This window comes from Rhea americana, unplaced genomic scaffold, assembly GCF_003343005.1.
Source record: "Rhea americana isolate MKP2758 unplaced genomic scaffold, rheAme1 scaffold_105, whole genome shotgun sequence".
Taxonomy (NCBI): Eukaryota; Metazoa; Chordata; class Aves; order Rheiformes; family Rheidae; genus Rhea; species Rhea americana.
Genome location: NW_028185095.1, coordinates 2,672,566 through 2,690,289, shown reverse-complemented (window position 1 = coordinate 2,690,289; position 17,724 = coordinate 2,672,566). Strand labels below are relative to the sequence as shown.

At 39.3% G+C, this 17,724-nt stretch overlaps 1 protein-coding gene across 2 annotated transcripts in view; it reads right to left on the bottom strand.

The window, feature by feature from the left end:
- KIF5C (kinesin family member 5C) overlaps nt 1–17,724 on the bottom strand; it is a 94,889-nt gene that overhangs the window by 55,272 nt on the left and 21,893 nt on the right. For both annotated transcript variants that reach the window (XM_085308680.1, XM_085308672.1), the window contains exons 2-4: nt 13,810–13,900; nt 5,960–6,033; nt 1,788–1,892 (exon numbers count right to left, since the gene is read on the bottom strand). In XM_085308680.1, the coding sequence (XP_085164806.1) occupies nt 1,788–1,892; nt 5,960–6,033; nt 13,810–13,900 (270 nt within the window). The remainder of the gene's footprint in view (nt 1–1,787; nt 1,893–5,959; nt 6,034–13,809; nt 13,901–17,724) is intronic.

Genomic DNA, 17,724 nt, shown 5'->3' with positions numbered 1-17,724 from the left:
TTATTAAAAGACTGACAGTTCGGTTAAATTCTTGGTCTCAGCGACAGAACATGCATTTCTCTAGATGACAGCTTCTTGTATAATCACTCACTCATTCGTTGCTATTTAGGCAGCTTTTCTGTTACAATATTCAAAAGTGTCAACTATGATAGAAAACCACTGAAACAATTCAGTGCTGGCAGAACATGATTTATAAAGTGATAATCTTCYGCTGGGACAGGAATTTACTACACCTAGTGTCTAGTACAAAGGGGTCTCCATCTGCTGGTATCAAAGTATTATCATATAGTAGCAACAGCCACATGAGTGTTTTGCAGATCATGAAAACAAATCATTCTCACTTTTGCAGAAGCTATTTCTATACAACTTCAAAGATGTCTCTTCTTAAAGAGCTCAAAATTTTACAATCCAAGATCCACTAAAATAATAGATGGTTTATTTCAACTTTGTAAAGATGCTTCTGTCTACTCTTCTTCAGCATACACCACTTGAGAACAGGCATTGCTAAGAATGCTCTCCTTACAGAATGATCTAGGACTTCCAGGACAGTAACAGGTTCAGAGATGTGTAAAAATGTTAGATTATGCTGCATTATTAGAAAAAAATAATACTCAGAGGTACTTTTAAGGGCTTTAATGCAGCCAGTGCCAAAAAGTCACTCATCATCTAACCTCTAGGCACAAGACAAACCAGTCGGGGGGCAGAGGAGCAGAATCCCATTCTAAGGGAGCGTTACCAGGTCACAGCAGGAGAAGTTTTCACCTTTATTTGCTGAGCACAGCTACTCGGCTTTACCAAAGCCTTCTTGGCTCTCTCTGGTAACAGTTTTAGTTATATACCGTGTGTTTTGTGGGACGGATGACAGAGGAGTACTCATTTTTCCTACAATCCACTGGGTAATTTTACTGATATCTGCTTAGGAGAAAGCTGTGTCCTGGCTCCAGCTCTGCCAGATTGGCTGAGATCCCCCCCCCCACAGCTGACAGCTGAGATAGCATTTTGCAGCCACTCCCTAGGAGACTGGATGATGGACAGGAATTAAAGGTCACTTTGAAGAATTTGAGAGAGATCATATGTATGGGATCACAATAGAGATAGGTCAAAAAACATATTAGTTGTTCAAATTGTAATTTAGTCCATCACAACTTTTGAAACCCATGCATAAGCTCCTGAGATAAAACTGACTTCTAAACATCTGTAAATATTCTGTAAAATTGCCTAAAGTGATTTCCTCCATCTCAAACCCTTGTATTATGGATGACTGTTTATATCTTTGAAATAAGAACATCATGTCAATATTGTATTAAATGCCAYGTGATCTAGTAACATCTATGGTTATAACCAGAAGGGTTGCAGCACAGTCTTTTGGAGAAGCTGCATTAAAGTAAGAARATATGGTAAGAATATCCTTACAGTGTTGGCTAGTCTATCAGTTTTGGCAAAAGGTGAYGAAGACATGGCAATCAACTTGAGAAACGCTACAGAGAAGCCTGAGATCAACTAATCTGTTAATTCAAGTTATTCTGCTGTGACTGCCATCTTAGTTGAAGTTAGCTAAGATAGACTAGCCAACCTGAGTTAATAACCCCAAAAATTCTGTCAAAAGTCCTTTCCTTAGGCTAAAAAAATCTATCAGATTTTTCAAATAAATGTCCTCATTAWTGTAACAGTTTTAGGAATTACAAAAAGGAAAAATCCTGCAGCAAAATGTTATAAGAATGCAGATTTCACATTCAGCTCACTTTCCTTCATCTGACCCATTACGTAACATGCCATTCTGCATTTACCTTTATGTGAAACTCCAGGTTTTCATCCATGGAATAGATGTGATCAAAGATGTCATGTGCAATTCTTGGAATGATTCCCATTAGCTGAGGGTCATGCAGCTTCCCCTACAGACACAAAAGCAAACTGTAACTTGGAAAGCGTCACTCAGGCACAGGAGAAGAGGCGGCTGTGTTCAAACATATCTTCATGCAATGGGCCCTACGAACATGTCTGCTGCTCTGTGGGGACTTGCTTGATACAAGTGCACACAAGAGGTGGCAGAATGACTCAACATGTTAGCAATCTTCACTCTACAGAGTACTTATTTGTTTTGTCAGTTCCTACCAGTTGTAAAGAGTGCTGTCCTGCTGCTATTTACATGGTTGCTCCCTGATTTAAGGTAGATGAACAAACACAAACAAAACACTTACAAATTACGGCCTGGTTCTCCAAGTAAAAAACCAAATGTTTGAGAACATGTCAGAAATTAAAAGTCTTACAGCATTCTGATTCTCTTTCATCACTGTACTAGAAAGCTAAAAGGAAAGCTGAGTTGTGGGGATTTTGGGAATTAGAGTAATATATTCTGGTTTCAGCYTGTTGGTCCTACTGCCAGAGAGCAGTGCTTTACAAACATTACTGTTCTCTATACCAATTTGTACAACTACCTTTCTCTATTCTTTGAGGAACCAAATACGAAACAAAAATAATTTCCTGGCTGCATAGCTCCWTTTAGTTGCATTCCTCTTTTTGAGGAAGTCGAACGCTATCACTATTTAAGTACTGAAAAAAACACAAATATGAAATAAATCCTTTTTCTGACTGAATCATACTCTGTATTATTACCTCCACATACTATACAAAACTGCTTAAAGATGTCATAGCAAGCATTTCAGTCAGTAGCCATAAGACACCATCAGGGCATATGGTCTAGAAAACATGTAATCTTCAAACCTCATCTAAGTGTAACTGCTGATAATCAGCACACCAAACACCTTAATCCAAATACTGGTACAGAAATTTTCAAAATATCATGGATGACCATACAATCCTAATTAAGGGAAGTTATTTTGATCAGTAACTTCCAGAAGTAGAATTACTGAACACCAGAACAATTTCAGCAAAATAGGAAGAAAAGCATACCAACAGGCATGGCTTTCTTAGCAATATGCATGTTTGACTGAGCAGTGGGTCATACACACACATTTAATCAGTTAGTCAGCCTTTATTAGTATATTCAAATGTAGTCTTTCTGGACACCACTTTCTTCATTTTAAAGTTGGTTCTATACATTAACCTTGGATGAAGACTTAATATGAAGAATTAACAGTATCTCAAAGCTTGAATTCAAGGCAGTTACTAGGTTTATGACCTTGGATTACACATCTTGGAATTAATAGGGGGAAATAGAGAATGAGCACAGTTGTATTGCTAACTGCCTTCCCTTCAAAACACTCAATCTGCTGTGGGAGCAGTTAACTGCTMCACTGTATACAACATCTTGTTTAGCTTCTCAAAAACTAAAAAGTCCTCGTTGTACAATACACTTTATTTCATAACAAGAGAAAGAAAAAGAACAATGATCAAATAAAATGAATCCTCAATGGAAGGGAAAAACTACATACACACACACGCAGAACAAAACTTACTTTATTTTTTAAATCTTGCTAGCAAAGATGTCATTGCACAACACTTAGTTTTATTACACACTCACAGCTGTTAYTGAACAGACACTGTAACACAGTTTTTGTGCTATTCATCTCTTCTCACTGAAAAAGTCCTCAAAAAGCTCACTGAAGTCAACTGGCTACCCTGCATKGAGTTAGCCTACTGGAGACAGTATTCCCAGAGCATAAAGCAGTTTTTCCCCTAAAGGATGATGTATAGAGATTTGCATTCGATACGTCTTCAATGCACAATGCAAACAAAGGCATATAATACATACGTGTGTGTGTRTGTGTGYGCGTGCGCRCGCGCGTGTTCCTGTGCTATAAAATAGTGCAAGATGCAAGATTCTTAAGGTAACAMAGACAAATGTAGCTACAGAACCAGAGCTACATAATACCCCTTTTTCTGTAGTACTTTTAATCAAGCTGAGTTATCAGCTGAGTCAAAACCCAGTATGAGTTTGAGCTTTCCCGTAAAGACTTCTTTCTGCATAGAGGCATGTCAACTGTGGAATGTCTGCACTATGCTCTGCCGCACTCTGTAAACATATGCCCTAATAATTGCTTCTGTAAGTGACAACATATAAGAGAATTTAATGAAACATTCTCATCTCAGTCAGCTCTATATAATACTTACACTTTTCCTTTCCTTTTCTTTCACTGGAAAGCTGAAGTCAAAAAAACAAAATCTCACTCCACGCCTAATGGRTTTAGGTGTGACCTCAGAAACAGTTTGCAGAAACATGCTCCTGCTATTGCCACGATGATACTGCAGTTAGTCAGCCCCCTCTAAAGCACCAGCACAGGGTTTACTACTCATTAAAGACTTTCGTTTTAACAAGAACACCAATTTCCACATTGAACCACAGCAGGCAGTAGCTAGTGAAGTGTAAGAGCTGAGACAGCGCTCTATTTCAGAATGTTTACGTAATAACTACAACCTGCGGGGACAAACTATTTAACGGCCAAAGCCCATCAGTGTAACCTTACAGACAAAAAATATGTAGTTTTAAGAATGTATCTATCCTGCTGTACAGGGTGGCAAGTGTTTTATCTAGCAGGAGAAAGAGCCATGTATGTCAGAGTCTATCTTGGCTATATTATACTATTATGTACTGCTTAAGCTTAACACTAATACCATGAAGCATTTCACAGAAAATCCTCCGTAACAGCTTTACCTAGAGGATTTAATATTTCTTCAACTTCAGACTAGCTTTTTCTTCCACAGCATACTATAGCAGTGCTACAAGAACATATAGGGTTAAAAGGGGGATAAAAACTCAATATATAGACTTGAAACCTCTTTAAAATGACAGCTTTTTTAAAAAAAGCCATTTTCCTATAGTCATTTTCTTTATCACAGCTTGTAATTCTAATTATAAATTGGCTTTAAGAGATCTTTCCCTATGCCATGTGGAAGCACCAGCTCAAGCCCTGCAGACATTTTGATTTAATTATATTCAGAGCTGGTGGATTACTCAGTCATTGTGCCATCTGTGAGGACTGAACCAGTGATTTCCTCCATCCTCACTCTCCAAAGAAAGCAAGGACAGACTTAATTAGACAGGAGGCATCAGCTATTATATCCTCCAGGAAAGGAACAACTGTGGCAACTGAATAGTGATTTCACCAGAGCCTATTGGCTCAAGAGAATATTGCTTTCTTTCTAATTTAACCTTCAGGTCAGGTAGGTCACCCATGTTAATCATGCAGTGAATTTGTCTGCCACTGCTGAACAACTGGAAGTACAGCTTATTCTTATCTTCTCTCATTTTATTTAGTAGTATGTTGTTTTAGACTTTCTATTTAAAATTCATAGTTGAACTACAATGTTCTAAAATATATACACCCAGCTTGTATAGTGTTTGTGATTGAATAATCCCAGGCTAATAGTTACACAGTGGTCCACTGAAGAATTACTGCTTGGCTAATCCTCCATTTTTAGCAGGAGACTAAAATACCACTTAAATATCTCTATCTGAACAGTCTAAGAGAATTTGTGCTAAGAGGACTACGTTGTTACACTCTGCGTTCCGGAAATACAAACAGACACTGGAATTTGGTATTCCTTTCCTCCAGGGTAACAATTCTCAAATTCATTTATCTGCTCTGCAGCAYGTGAGAGAAATTCCCAGAAGAGGGGTGCAAATGAGAAAACCAATAACCAAGGCACGAATTTTTGCAATCCTGCATGCAAGGCAGGATCTCTGAAGATCACTATGGCTGTTAATTTGAGGATTAACATATCGCACTCAACCCTTTTTACACACATACTTAAATTGTTAYGACAAATATGCTATGGAAAAGTCAGTACTTTTCACTCACCGATTGTTATTTGAGATACATATCTAAATATCTCTGGAAAAATTCCACATCAAAAAAATATTACAGCTTAAAAAGCATTAAAAGCTAGACAGATTTTTATATGCCACTCACAGTTCAGTGTTCCAGAGAGCTGGTTTGTTCAAACAATTGATACACAGTTCTCCTGCTACTACTGAACAGAATTAATTTTGTCACTGTACCTCCATAGTATGAGTTTTTCCTGATGATGTCTGTCCATAAGCAAAGATTGTACCATTGTAGCCTTCAAGAACATCTGCAAGAACAACAAAAATAATTAAAATTCATATTGCCATCTTAAAATTGTATTATCAGTTTCATAGGTCTTTTGCTTATAAGCTGAATTAGAAAAATAGCTTGTACACTAAGAAAGAAAAATATAATGCATCTAACAATCTCAGGACAAAAAGATTTACTCATAACAAGATCAGAATTAGATAATTACAGAATTAGTGACATCCCTTTCACTTTCCCGAGAAAAAAAATTCTCTGGACACCAGACATCATCCAATATATCTGCCTGACATGGAAATCAGAAGACTTAGCTACCTGCATTTAAAACAATCAAGTACTAAAGAGAAAATTCAATAACCTCAGTTATTCTTTCTCTGCTACTATAATATTGGCGGGGTTCATGGCTTTAGTAACTTCCAAGTTTGTCTGCAAAGTGGTAAAGCAAAGCAGAAAGGAAGTCAGACAAACGTGGAGCTGCTTTATTAAAAYGATACTTCCGTCAAGGCAGAATAAACAATTTTTGATACTACATTAAGATACCAAAACTATCTATTTTTAATTTTGCAAAGGATAGTGTCTATAGACGCTTTCAAAAGACGGAAGGAAATGGCAGATCAGAAAACGTTTTAAAGCAATTGGTATTTTCCAGAGTTCTCTATCAAAAGCCTGCCACACTCCCACACATCTGAAAAGATTGCCATGGTGGACCTTCTCCAGGCACGTGAATTCAGAACATGTTAAGCAGAGCCATCTATTTATGCAACTTTCATGTAAAAAAAAAAAGGTGTAACATTATTACAGTTGATAATAATGAATGCAAAAAAAATCTTATCAAAAAAGCGCATGGCAATAACTCTGTGCTKCTCTCATCGGCCTCCTCAGAAAGAGCTCTAAATGCAGTAGTAAGAATGCTAAGCAGGCTACTCAGCTTGCAGCTGTGTGCTTTCCCCCTCCACCAKTTACCAGCACATACAACATAACACTGTGCCTGACTCTTCTTGCCAGGAGACAGCAGTAACGTACCAAGCGCCCGAGCTCTGCCATCTGCCTCCGCAGCAGGAGCAATGGATAGAGACAAAGCATGAAAGCTGCAGAGGGGAGCGGCACAGATAAGAAATAAAAGCAAAAGCAAAGATCGACTCTTCCAGCCTCCAGTGGGGATTGAGAACAGCCACCAAACATCAGCTGCCAAAAAGCTGGAAGGCAGTTACAAAAACGACTGCAATCCTAACATGAACCAGCAACTGAGCAACACTAAGCAGCATCATATCCCAACTTCAGCCTCTGATCTGAGGCTGGGGAAGGGCAGAATGATACATAAAGAAGGTTAGAAAGAAAACGTAAGTAGATAGAAATAACAGAAAAAGATCTTTTGCTAAGCCAACCACAACATAGACCCACAACTGTTTCCTATGYAGGAGGACTGAATAAGGCTAAAATTGAAACAAAGACATTTTAAAAGATTATTACAGTTAAATACAGAATGTAKTTTTTAAAATTGTGGTGGAACTATATTGGAGAGCTAAGGAGGACAGACCGTAGAGCTATATTAACAGAGCTTGTGTAGTCCTCCAAACAGTAGTGTTGGGTAAATCTTTCAAGCCTTGAAGTCTAGGAGAAAGACAAAGTTAGAGACTATATTCTAATTACTGTCATTCCAATATTAACATTTTGTATGAACTTAACATCTTCATCTGTTTACAGAAACAGAGATATTGCTTATACTTGCTTTAAGGGAGGAAGGTCTAGAAAAAGTAATAATAAATAATAATTTCATAAACAAGGAGAAAAGTTTTAGAGGCAACACAGAATTGGGTTCGCACCTTCTACCCATTATATCCACCAACAAGCTCCTAAACAGAGCCAAGTTTCATGTTATTGGGATTTCAAAACATTCATTCACCATCTCTTTTCTGAAGGGAACATCTTATTGATTTGTAGTTCAACACAGAATGAACCTGAGCAGGAAGAAAGGACTACAGCAAGAGCAGCCTGAACACAGCAGAGAAAACCATTTCCSAGAGGGACGGTTGCAGCTGGCCACCTATTGTCACCGAGCCTCAAGGCTGATCATCCAGCTTCACCACGTTCAAGAACAATTCGGCTGAAGCTTCGTGGGTGCAATTTTAATGGCTTTCCCCGCCGCCCCGATAAACCCYTGGTGTTTATTAGGCAATGTCTTCAAAAGATATAGGAGTATTAACAAGAAAAAATTAGCTGCTTAGTAATTTCCTGAAGAATATTAATCATTAAAACCTTAAAAAGAATCCTGCTAACTGTAACACTTGGAACACAGGAGTGCAGGATCAGAGAGGCAGCAAGGATCTGCAGGTAAGTGGGGTAGTGAGCCACTACTAGCTTCTTTCACAGCAGACAAAAGTCATATCTAGTTTTTATACATACTGTCATTTTCCTTTTTAAAATTTGATCAGGTTAATATTAAATTTCAAAATAGCATATAGCAGGGCAATACTTAATACAATTGCATTTGAAATATTTTGAATAGGAAGCTTATACTTTTTCATTGCATACTACATTATATGTATTTGTACTTTTAATTCTAAACTAAAATGCAACTGGAAACAGGATTAGGAAGACTACTGGTTTGCCTCTAACCTTCCTCAGCTTCTGTTTTCTATCTAAAGTGTCTGGAGGGGACACAGAACCAAAGTTTCAAAGATATTTAGGCACCAAAAAAAACCAAATAGTTTCTCTGAGTGATTTTCAAAAGTCCTCCAGTAATAAATATGTGCCACTCCAATTTGCTTCTGAATTATCACTTAGAATCCAAATAKCTTTTAAATCCTGCCCCATGACACTTAATAAATAATCTAGGAGTTCACTAGTACTAAGGGGATTTCTTCTTTGGCCAAACATGGTTAACTTTTTTTTTTTTTTTTAAAAAAAGAAGACTTGAAATAGTTCAATTAAAAAAAATCTTCCAGGTAAGCACAAAGTATAGGGCCAGTTATACATTGGCATTCAATCTAATTAATCAACTGTCACGTAAGGAAATTACTCAACATTTGTATCAGTGTATACTAGGATACATTTCTTACCTATCTTCAAGCAACTACGCAGCAGTTAAGSGAAGGGGAAAGAAAGCCATTTTGATGCAAGTCATCATTTTAATGGTTAAAATAAGGTATGCAAATCTATCCGTTTAGGAAAATAAAGCGTAAATACTTAATAATTTAAAAGAAAGATTTAGAATTCAATCCACCCTGGACAGATGCCCTCATTTTTCCTGCTAGCCTCTTTTTTCCCCCGACTTTTGTTAAAGCACAGATTATTGCAAGGCCCAACAAGGCCAGGAAAAGCAGCTGTCTGAAAACTCCACAGCTCTCTTTTGTAGTCAGGAATAAAGGCTGCTGCTTGATGAGCAGCTAATAATGAGTGGGCTGCAAGGAGCTGTAAAGCAGCCCGGAAGACAGGCACACCRCACACGTGTCAACTGCAACTCCCGATATGGAAAAGGGGGAGCTGCAAAGAGGGGGTCACAGCTCCCGAACAAGACAGCACCGCTCGGGCAAAGCTCTTTGGGAGCAAAAAGAGCATTAAAGAGGAATGCAACCAGAGAGATGGACTCTGAACTCCCATCCCACAAACCACAGAGTCACCAAACTACTTTACATCACTTAAATAGCATATGCACATTGCTACAGATGCCATATCATGAAAGTAAAGGAATGCTGTAAACATCATTAGTATTTTAAAGCCTTCTCTAGAATCGAAGTGAAATATGGCATTCACTTCAAAATAATCCTTAGCATTATAGCATTATCCACCTACAAAGAGCCAGGTACAGGTTATGTCCGAGACATGATCCTTCTCTCACTCGATAACCCTTCGTATCATCGCAATTAATAAGGTCAGAGGTCTCAGATGAAGAAGAGGATTTTTATTGAGAGGTTTTCCTCCTTAAGATCATTAATATACTACCAACTGAATAAAACAGAAGACTGTCCCTAATACAAATAGTCTGCGCAAAATTGAAAGAGTGAAAGAAAGGGGAACAATAAGAAGATGAACAAGTGATCAGATAAAGAACAACTGGTATTTTTATTTAATTCATAACAAACAAAAAGCCCAAGCGCTTAATTCTTGATCGAACTTTCTCCACAGTGATTTTTAATTTTAATTTACCTTCTTCCCACAAAAATCAAAAGCCAACTACTCAACCTTGGATTCAGCATTCAGAAAAATCAAGCAGCAGCAGCCCTGGGGTGCTGCAGTGAACTGCTGGAACAAACTGCCAAGGAAGCCTGTGCAACCCGTCACTGGAGACCTTTGAAGTGCACCACTGACGAGTACAGGAGTCGTAAGAGCAAGAAGTAAGATCAAATGGACATACCCAAGTCCTTTCAGCCTTGTTTTTATGACCAACTTTAGTCCAATACTTACCTTTCTCATGTCCAAATTCTCTAGTTCTATGATTAAGCATTCAAGTGCTGTATTTGTAACTGGAGCAGAAAAATCAATAGGCTAACCAGTGAGAGCCCCTCTGAAATCAATCACAACCCCACCACCCAAAAAAATCATTAAAGCAATTAACTTTCTCTTCCCTGCAGAACACACAAATGCACAGATGTTCACATGTGCACTAACTAATAGCTTGGGCCATTGTATATTTTCCCTCTCTACAGGTAGGAAAAAAGCAAAATCCAGATACAGACATCCATCTGTATTGGATTAGTGCCATGAAACAGTTTCACCTTCCTAGACTCACATGGGAAGCAAAGCAAGAATAGCAGCAGATTTTGCAATCACACACTATCATAGTCTTTTATATTTAGCAATATTTGGTTGGTTGGTTAAAGGTTTGGGGGGGGGAGTGTTTTTGTTTTTTTGAGCATCAGTTCCTAAGCTGTGGTTGCATGCATCAGTGACTCCCCAGTGCAGTTCCACTCCCCAGAACACGCAGAGCAGCATCAGCACAAAGGCACACATTTGCTCAGCTGATCAGTGGATAATACAGATGAAACGGCAAAACCATCCACAGAGCACAGCGCTGGTCACCAGATGCCCAGCCTGCCTTAACCCTGTACCTGCTGCAGAAACCAGTGAGCAGGAGCATGCAGGCATCCGGATCAGTCCTCAGGAGCAAGGCCAGGTAAGAAATGGAGTTAGCTGGCTGAGCGTAGCAGCTGCCAGCCCAGCAGCCTCTGCCCTGAGCAAAGTTCCAACACCYACCCCACCAGCAATCACACTAATACAGAGCTTGCTTCTCCCAGCCCTAAAAGTCTTTGTTCCTTCCATTTCTCATACATGGAATATGAAAAGCATCAGCTCACTTACTGAGCCATTTGCTTACACCTAACTCCATGAGATTGCTTGTGTTGTCAGCGTAGTTATTGTAACCATTGTTTCAGAGACTGTTAAGCCCGCGGGCATTCTTTAGAATATTAATCACAGTAAAACCATCAGCCATTTTATGGGAGTATAATGAATGTTGATAACATATGGTAAATCAAAGCTCTAGCTAAAGAACTTTTCAAAGGTTTTAGGTGTAATGCACTCAGCTGATATTTCCATCATTCAAGACTAACAGAAATAAGCCCATAAATTCCGTATTTATAACTTTATTAGGCCTTAAATTAAAAAAGCCTAAGATATAAGGAACAAAGTCTACACAAGGCATAGTTCTTGGTAATAATGTAATAATTCTACTTTTTTTTTTAAGTATAGATCGCACTGCTGATATTTGTATTAGAACAGCGTATCTCCCCTCCAAAAAAAAAACAAAAAAACTTCAGACAAGCCCTATATAGATAACCACTGTGCAAGTGTTATACAAAATCACTAAGAACCATTACCATATAAATAGACTGGACAGCAAAGGAAGTACTTCTATCAGAGTTTCATAGATGAGGAACAAAGAGATTAAAATGACTAACCTAAATTCACCAAGAAAGTAAAAGTCTTTCATGCTGGGAAAACCGAGCCCAGCTCTCAAGTATCTCATTTCAGTAGCTTCTCCCCATTTTCACACACAAAAATAACAAACTTGCCTTTCAAAGTATCTACAAAGCTTAACCCACACACAAAAGTATGTTTCAACCATATCTTGAAACACAATTTTGAAACATCCTTCAGCTTCCAGTACCTAAATTTAGGAGTTCTATATGGTTAATGAAAGAAGACTTAGACACCGATTCAGGTCTTTTTAATTGATTGCAAATAGGGTTTTATTTCTCTCRGCAGCCTCAAAGGAAACCAGTTTCCACAGAAGATACAAATGCCCTCCTGCGCAAGTGTACATATAGCAACGTGCTGCTTCTGCTACTCCAGCAGTCGTTTGCAATTAAAACACAAAAAGCAACAGTGGCTTCGTACTTGGCTTCCAAGGCCTCTAAGTCAAAGACACTCTCTGTAAAAGCTGTGCAAGCAGTCATGGCAAAAAAAAAGGGGGGGTAAAATAATTATTTGACACCAACTGTACGTTAGTACATACTTTCAATATTTTAGCTCAATTTTTAGAAGCTTGGGAAACTGCTTCATGTCTTGCATCTGAAACTAATGATTTCTAAGCTCTACAGTTCCAATTCCACCAATTTTTAATAAAGGCTTATCCATCTAAATGCAGAATTACTGTAATTAGGCTCCCCCTTGAGAACAGGCAACTCAACTCTTTTTCTCTCTACAACATCAAATAATTTAGCTTCTGGTCCTGATCCCCAGATCATCTAGACTGCATGCATGTTAATTTGCTTAAGGCTTTCCRAGCAAGCCACCCAACTTCCTCCAAAACAAAATCCAAGACTTCTCATCAAGACTGTTCACTCCAGGGACGCCTCCCCACAGGCAGCACATACAAAGTCTCAAGAGATTCTGCTTCCTGCAGAAGATGCTACAGAGCTCTTCAACACTATTCCAGTAGCCCTGGCACCCTTGAGCAACCCCAAGTCTCTCATGCCACACAAATCCCACAGCATTAAATATACAGCCTTGTGTTGCTATTAAAGCACAACTTCAACCAGCTTTGACACCATCTCTGCTATTTTGCATATTTTGATTTAAAAACAAAAAGAGAACCAAATAATCATATCTTGGGAGAACAGGGATACCACATAGGACTGGAGAACAACTTGGTCAAGTACTACTAGAAACCTCTGAGATGCTGTGGCAGTTGTAGTATCATCATGGATTGACTGTCAGTCAGGAATCAGTGGATGATCTGAAGATGATGTTGGGACAGGTAGGTGGGGGGGGGAAGAAATATGATGGACAATTAAAATGCTTCAAAAAATTGATTCTCAAGTTAAATCTTAAAACTGAAATAAGCTTATGGAAGTTTTGTTTCAGAGTGCTATCCACTAAGCATCTCTGCTCTCATTTCATTTTTAAAGGCAGGCTATCTGCATGCAAACCACCTGCAAAATCAGCACCTTTTACATTTTCTTTTAGTAGTTCATCCTTCCACTCAAAGACACAGCTTTTGCACATTAATACCCCATTGAACACTCTTATGAAAAATGTGTTTTGTCACTTGCTATATACCACAAAAGCAAATACAGTACGGAATAACAGTCGTACAGAAGGAGATATTCAGAAACAACTACTCCAGTTCCTACAGCTATTTATTATTATTATTATTTTTCCACACAAGTTTTTGTCCTTGAAACAGTAACAAACAAACAGCAAAAAAAGAAGGCCCTAAAACACCTGCATTTGGAATTACTAATTACTAAACTCCAATATAGACAACCGAACATCTATTATTTTACCTTTAAATAGCTTTAGGGAACAGGGGTACTCTTTTCCTCACTAAAAATGGGAATACAAGAACAACACCTACCTTTAACAATCTGCTTGGCACAGGCATTATAAACTTGTTCCTGGGTTGTATTAGGAGGTAGCACTCTATCAAAGACATACGGCTTCCCTTGCTGAAAAGRGAACAAAACAGAAATTTTGTAAGATAAAAGATTTTTTGTGTATGYTTTGTTTTAGATAAGTTATACAGCCTCCCCCCCACCAGGCAACCTGAAATACAGAATTTACTTTATTGCAAAGGAAGACATTCAATGCAATGGAAACTACAATATTTCATTGACTAAACAGATGTTACATCTCATGTTCTCCAAAAACATCTTTTCTGTAGTCAGCAAATAAAAAGCAGCATGTGTTTTCTGTGTATTCACATTTGGGTCAGTACACTGCAGCTGCAGGAAACAATAACTTGAAATATCAATTGAAAGTTGATTATTTTCTCCCTCTACTAGGATTTAAGGGAAAATTTCCATATAAATATTTGCAAAAGATGTCAGCAGTTCATTACAGCAGAACAGTGAAAGTCTGGGTGGGGGGGAGGCGAGGGTGTTTCAAACCAAAGAAATTCAGAGCTCTGTAGGTGCTGAAGCTCCATTCTGCTGACACTGAGGCAGCACAGCACACTGYGTGTTACTTCAGTAGAACCAGCCTTGTTTCCTTTCTGTGCTAGAAAATTCAAATATGTTTGCATGTTGGTAAAATCATACGGTAAACACAAAAAAGACGTAGTCCAGCCAGGATATTCTGTTGTCCTGAATTTGAATTTTAAGGTACCCCTCCCCCCCCAAAAATCAAGCTTTTTATTCTTAACACCAACAAACAACAAAATGTCTTACATAAAGAGCTCTCCAATGACATTTTAAATTTTAATCAAGGCCATTTCCAGGTTTTGAACCAGCACAATCTCACCATAGCCATTTAGTTACCCCCTCTTCCTAGATATCATCATGAGTAGTATTTATTCACATAAATACAGTATGCAACAACAGGCACATGCACTCCAGGAAGTTCTGATTGCTCTTTGCAGCAACTATAATCAGTTACAAAAGAAACACATACCAGCAATCCTAAAAATGAGCTTGAAAGGTACTTAAAAGACAAATCAGTTTAAGACAGCAGTTCAGTTCCTTACAACTCARTAAAAACAAGGAAGACATTTACGTTTAAAGTAAGATTCTTTTATTTAATTACAATAAGCACATATGGAAAGTCTTCTTCCTCATCTTGCAAGGCCTGTGGATTTCCCTTCCAAGATGCAACAGTGGCTCCCAGAGCAGTACCAGGACCTAGAGCTAACCGATGGGTGGATTCTGCCCGACACAGTGGTCCCACTGTTCAGCCAATGAGCCATTTCTGCAGTTTGCAGCCAGCTGTTCACACACGGGGCTCAACTAGCCATTTTCTTGTCACACTATTACTTCAAGATGATCATAAACTTACACTTGCCTACTCCTTAAAACTCGGCTATTTAACAGCCACAGGGAAAGATAAGATGAAAGTATTTGCCTGCCATGTGTTTTCTTAATGCTTTATCCAAGTACATGCTCTAGGTGACCCTGCTGAGCAGGGAGGTTGGACTAGATGACCTCCAGAGGTCCCTTCCTACCTTACCGATTCTATGATTCTAAGTATTTCAGATCAAGGATAAGAAAACAACTTAAACCATTTAGAAAATAATTCGAGGTAACAGTTACGTGTGGTCTCCCGCTGGCATGGGGCGAGCACTTGGTGAGATGCCAGCCAAAGAGGTTGCAGAGGGTGAGGCCAGCGTTGCTAGCCCAGACCCACCGCAGCCTTGCTCCCCAGGAGAGCAGCGGGGCCRTTGAAGAATGCCACACGGTGCCTACCCCAAATTCTGTCGCTCCGCGGCGAATGCACGTTCTGCAGCCCTCAGCTATACAAGGCTTTTAGTACACAGGCTTAGAAAGGTTCCCCAGCCCTGCTATAATTATTCTGGAATAATTCCTCCAAAGGACATTTACCTACTTACCCCTGTTTCACTTATTCCAAATAATAGATAAGAAGCCCTAATCAAAGARGCTAAAGAACAAATGGACACACAACCTCAGCTATCCACTTACCCAGTGCACTTCCTTCATGCCTGAGTTGAGGCATATCAGCTAAGCAATAGGAGAGGCTGGTAGAGAGCGATGCCAGTGCATCATTGTACCACGGCAAACAGCACTCCAGGCAAACTCCGCTCCAGTGCAATCAATCCAGCTCTTCCACTGAGCTCTCAACAACTATAACGTCAAAGAATCTTAAAAACCAATCCATCATAATTGTGCTGCATGCAGCTGACAAAGGCACTAGCTGCGGCTGTTATTTATCCATCAAACTGAAAAGCTGCAACTGTAAAGCCGCAATTCGAAGTGCTGCACAAGTCAGATTTCTTCTCCTGGATTTTTTTTTTTCCTGGAAAGCTGAGCATCAGCAGATAAGCAAAAACATAAGAGACTGGAACACCAATCATTAATATCTAAAGAAAATAAATATGAAGGATCATGAAGCCATTACCACCAACTGCATAAAACAAGACAGAGCTTCACTACCCAGCCAGTACGTGTGTGTGCACGTGTGTGCAATCTCCTCACTGATTTTGGACAGAGACAACTCAGCGCTCCTGTTCCAGTGCGCAGAGGAGAGTACAATGAGTGAACACGGATCCTTCGTGGTCTATTCTCAGTTTAAGAGTTCACATGACTTTTGTTCTACTACCATCAGTCCCCTGCCCCAAATGCTCCTCCCACCAGGTGAAGAGCTACCTCCACTCCCCAAGCTTCTCATCTTCCTCCTTCCTTYGCTCAGAAACCCCTGCCTGAGGTTCTGATGTTGGGGAAATGCCTTTCAGTGCCTCCCCCCTCACCCTAGTTCAGCTATCTAACCCTCTCCCATCTCACCAGCTCTCTGCAGCCCAGCCAAGGCTGCAGCCAGCCCAGCCACCCCCCTCCGTCTCAGACTACTCCATCCCGGCTCCAGGCTCCTCGTCCCAATCTGTCACCTCCGGCACCTCTCCCACGGGGTTGTCTCTCAACCTTTCCACGTCTGAGCTGGGCCACTTGCAGAGCCAGCCTGCACTCATGCTGCAGGAGCTCGCAGCCGGCRTGCAGGAACAGGCATCCTGCTCTCTCGGGCACCTGGAGCTGGGTCACTTTTCARCACCTTAGGCCAAGGCAATACATCTAGCTTGAAGGAAAGCTGTGTGCAATTTAGCTGCTAAAATACATTTAATCTACAGAAGAAGTTTGTCCTGATCAAACCGCAGGGCTTGAGGTGTTCCCCTGCACTTCAACATTTATAAGCTCATTAATTTTTCACAAATTAACAAAAGGCACATCCATCATAAAAAAAGCTGACAAAGCCCAACCTTTTGTTCCAGAACAGAGACCCAGGGAGAGCAAGTATGGAGGTCAACTTGGTTTTTTCGGTATGTTCCTAAATGGTACATTTTTACCTACTGTCATTTTCAGAAATAAGACAACCACTTCTTTTTTTCCAAATGCAATTTAACATGAATTAAATACCAAAATCAGGAAAGATTTCAGCCTTATTAGAACTTACAGTTCAGGAAGGAAATAAGCAGCTAAAAATAAAGTGTTATTTTATGAGCTGATAGTAGCAGTTTTATCTGTGCACCTTCTCCACACATTATTTTTCAAGTTTTCTTATTATATACAATATATTATCTCATACATAAATCACATCTTCCTTCCTATGTGATTACTTCCTACAGTCCCTCTGACAGTCTGTTCCATTAACTTATGCCACTGCTGCATAATGGCTGAGATAAGTGCTCAGATACTCCCACACAATTCCTGTTGAAGTTATATTGACAGCAAGATAAATTCTCTTCTGGCCCTTGGATGTCACAAAGAATGATGCTACTCATACATATTGCCAATTATTATTTCACCAGCTTAATGTCTAGTTTGCATTTGAG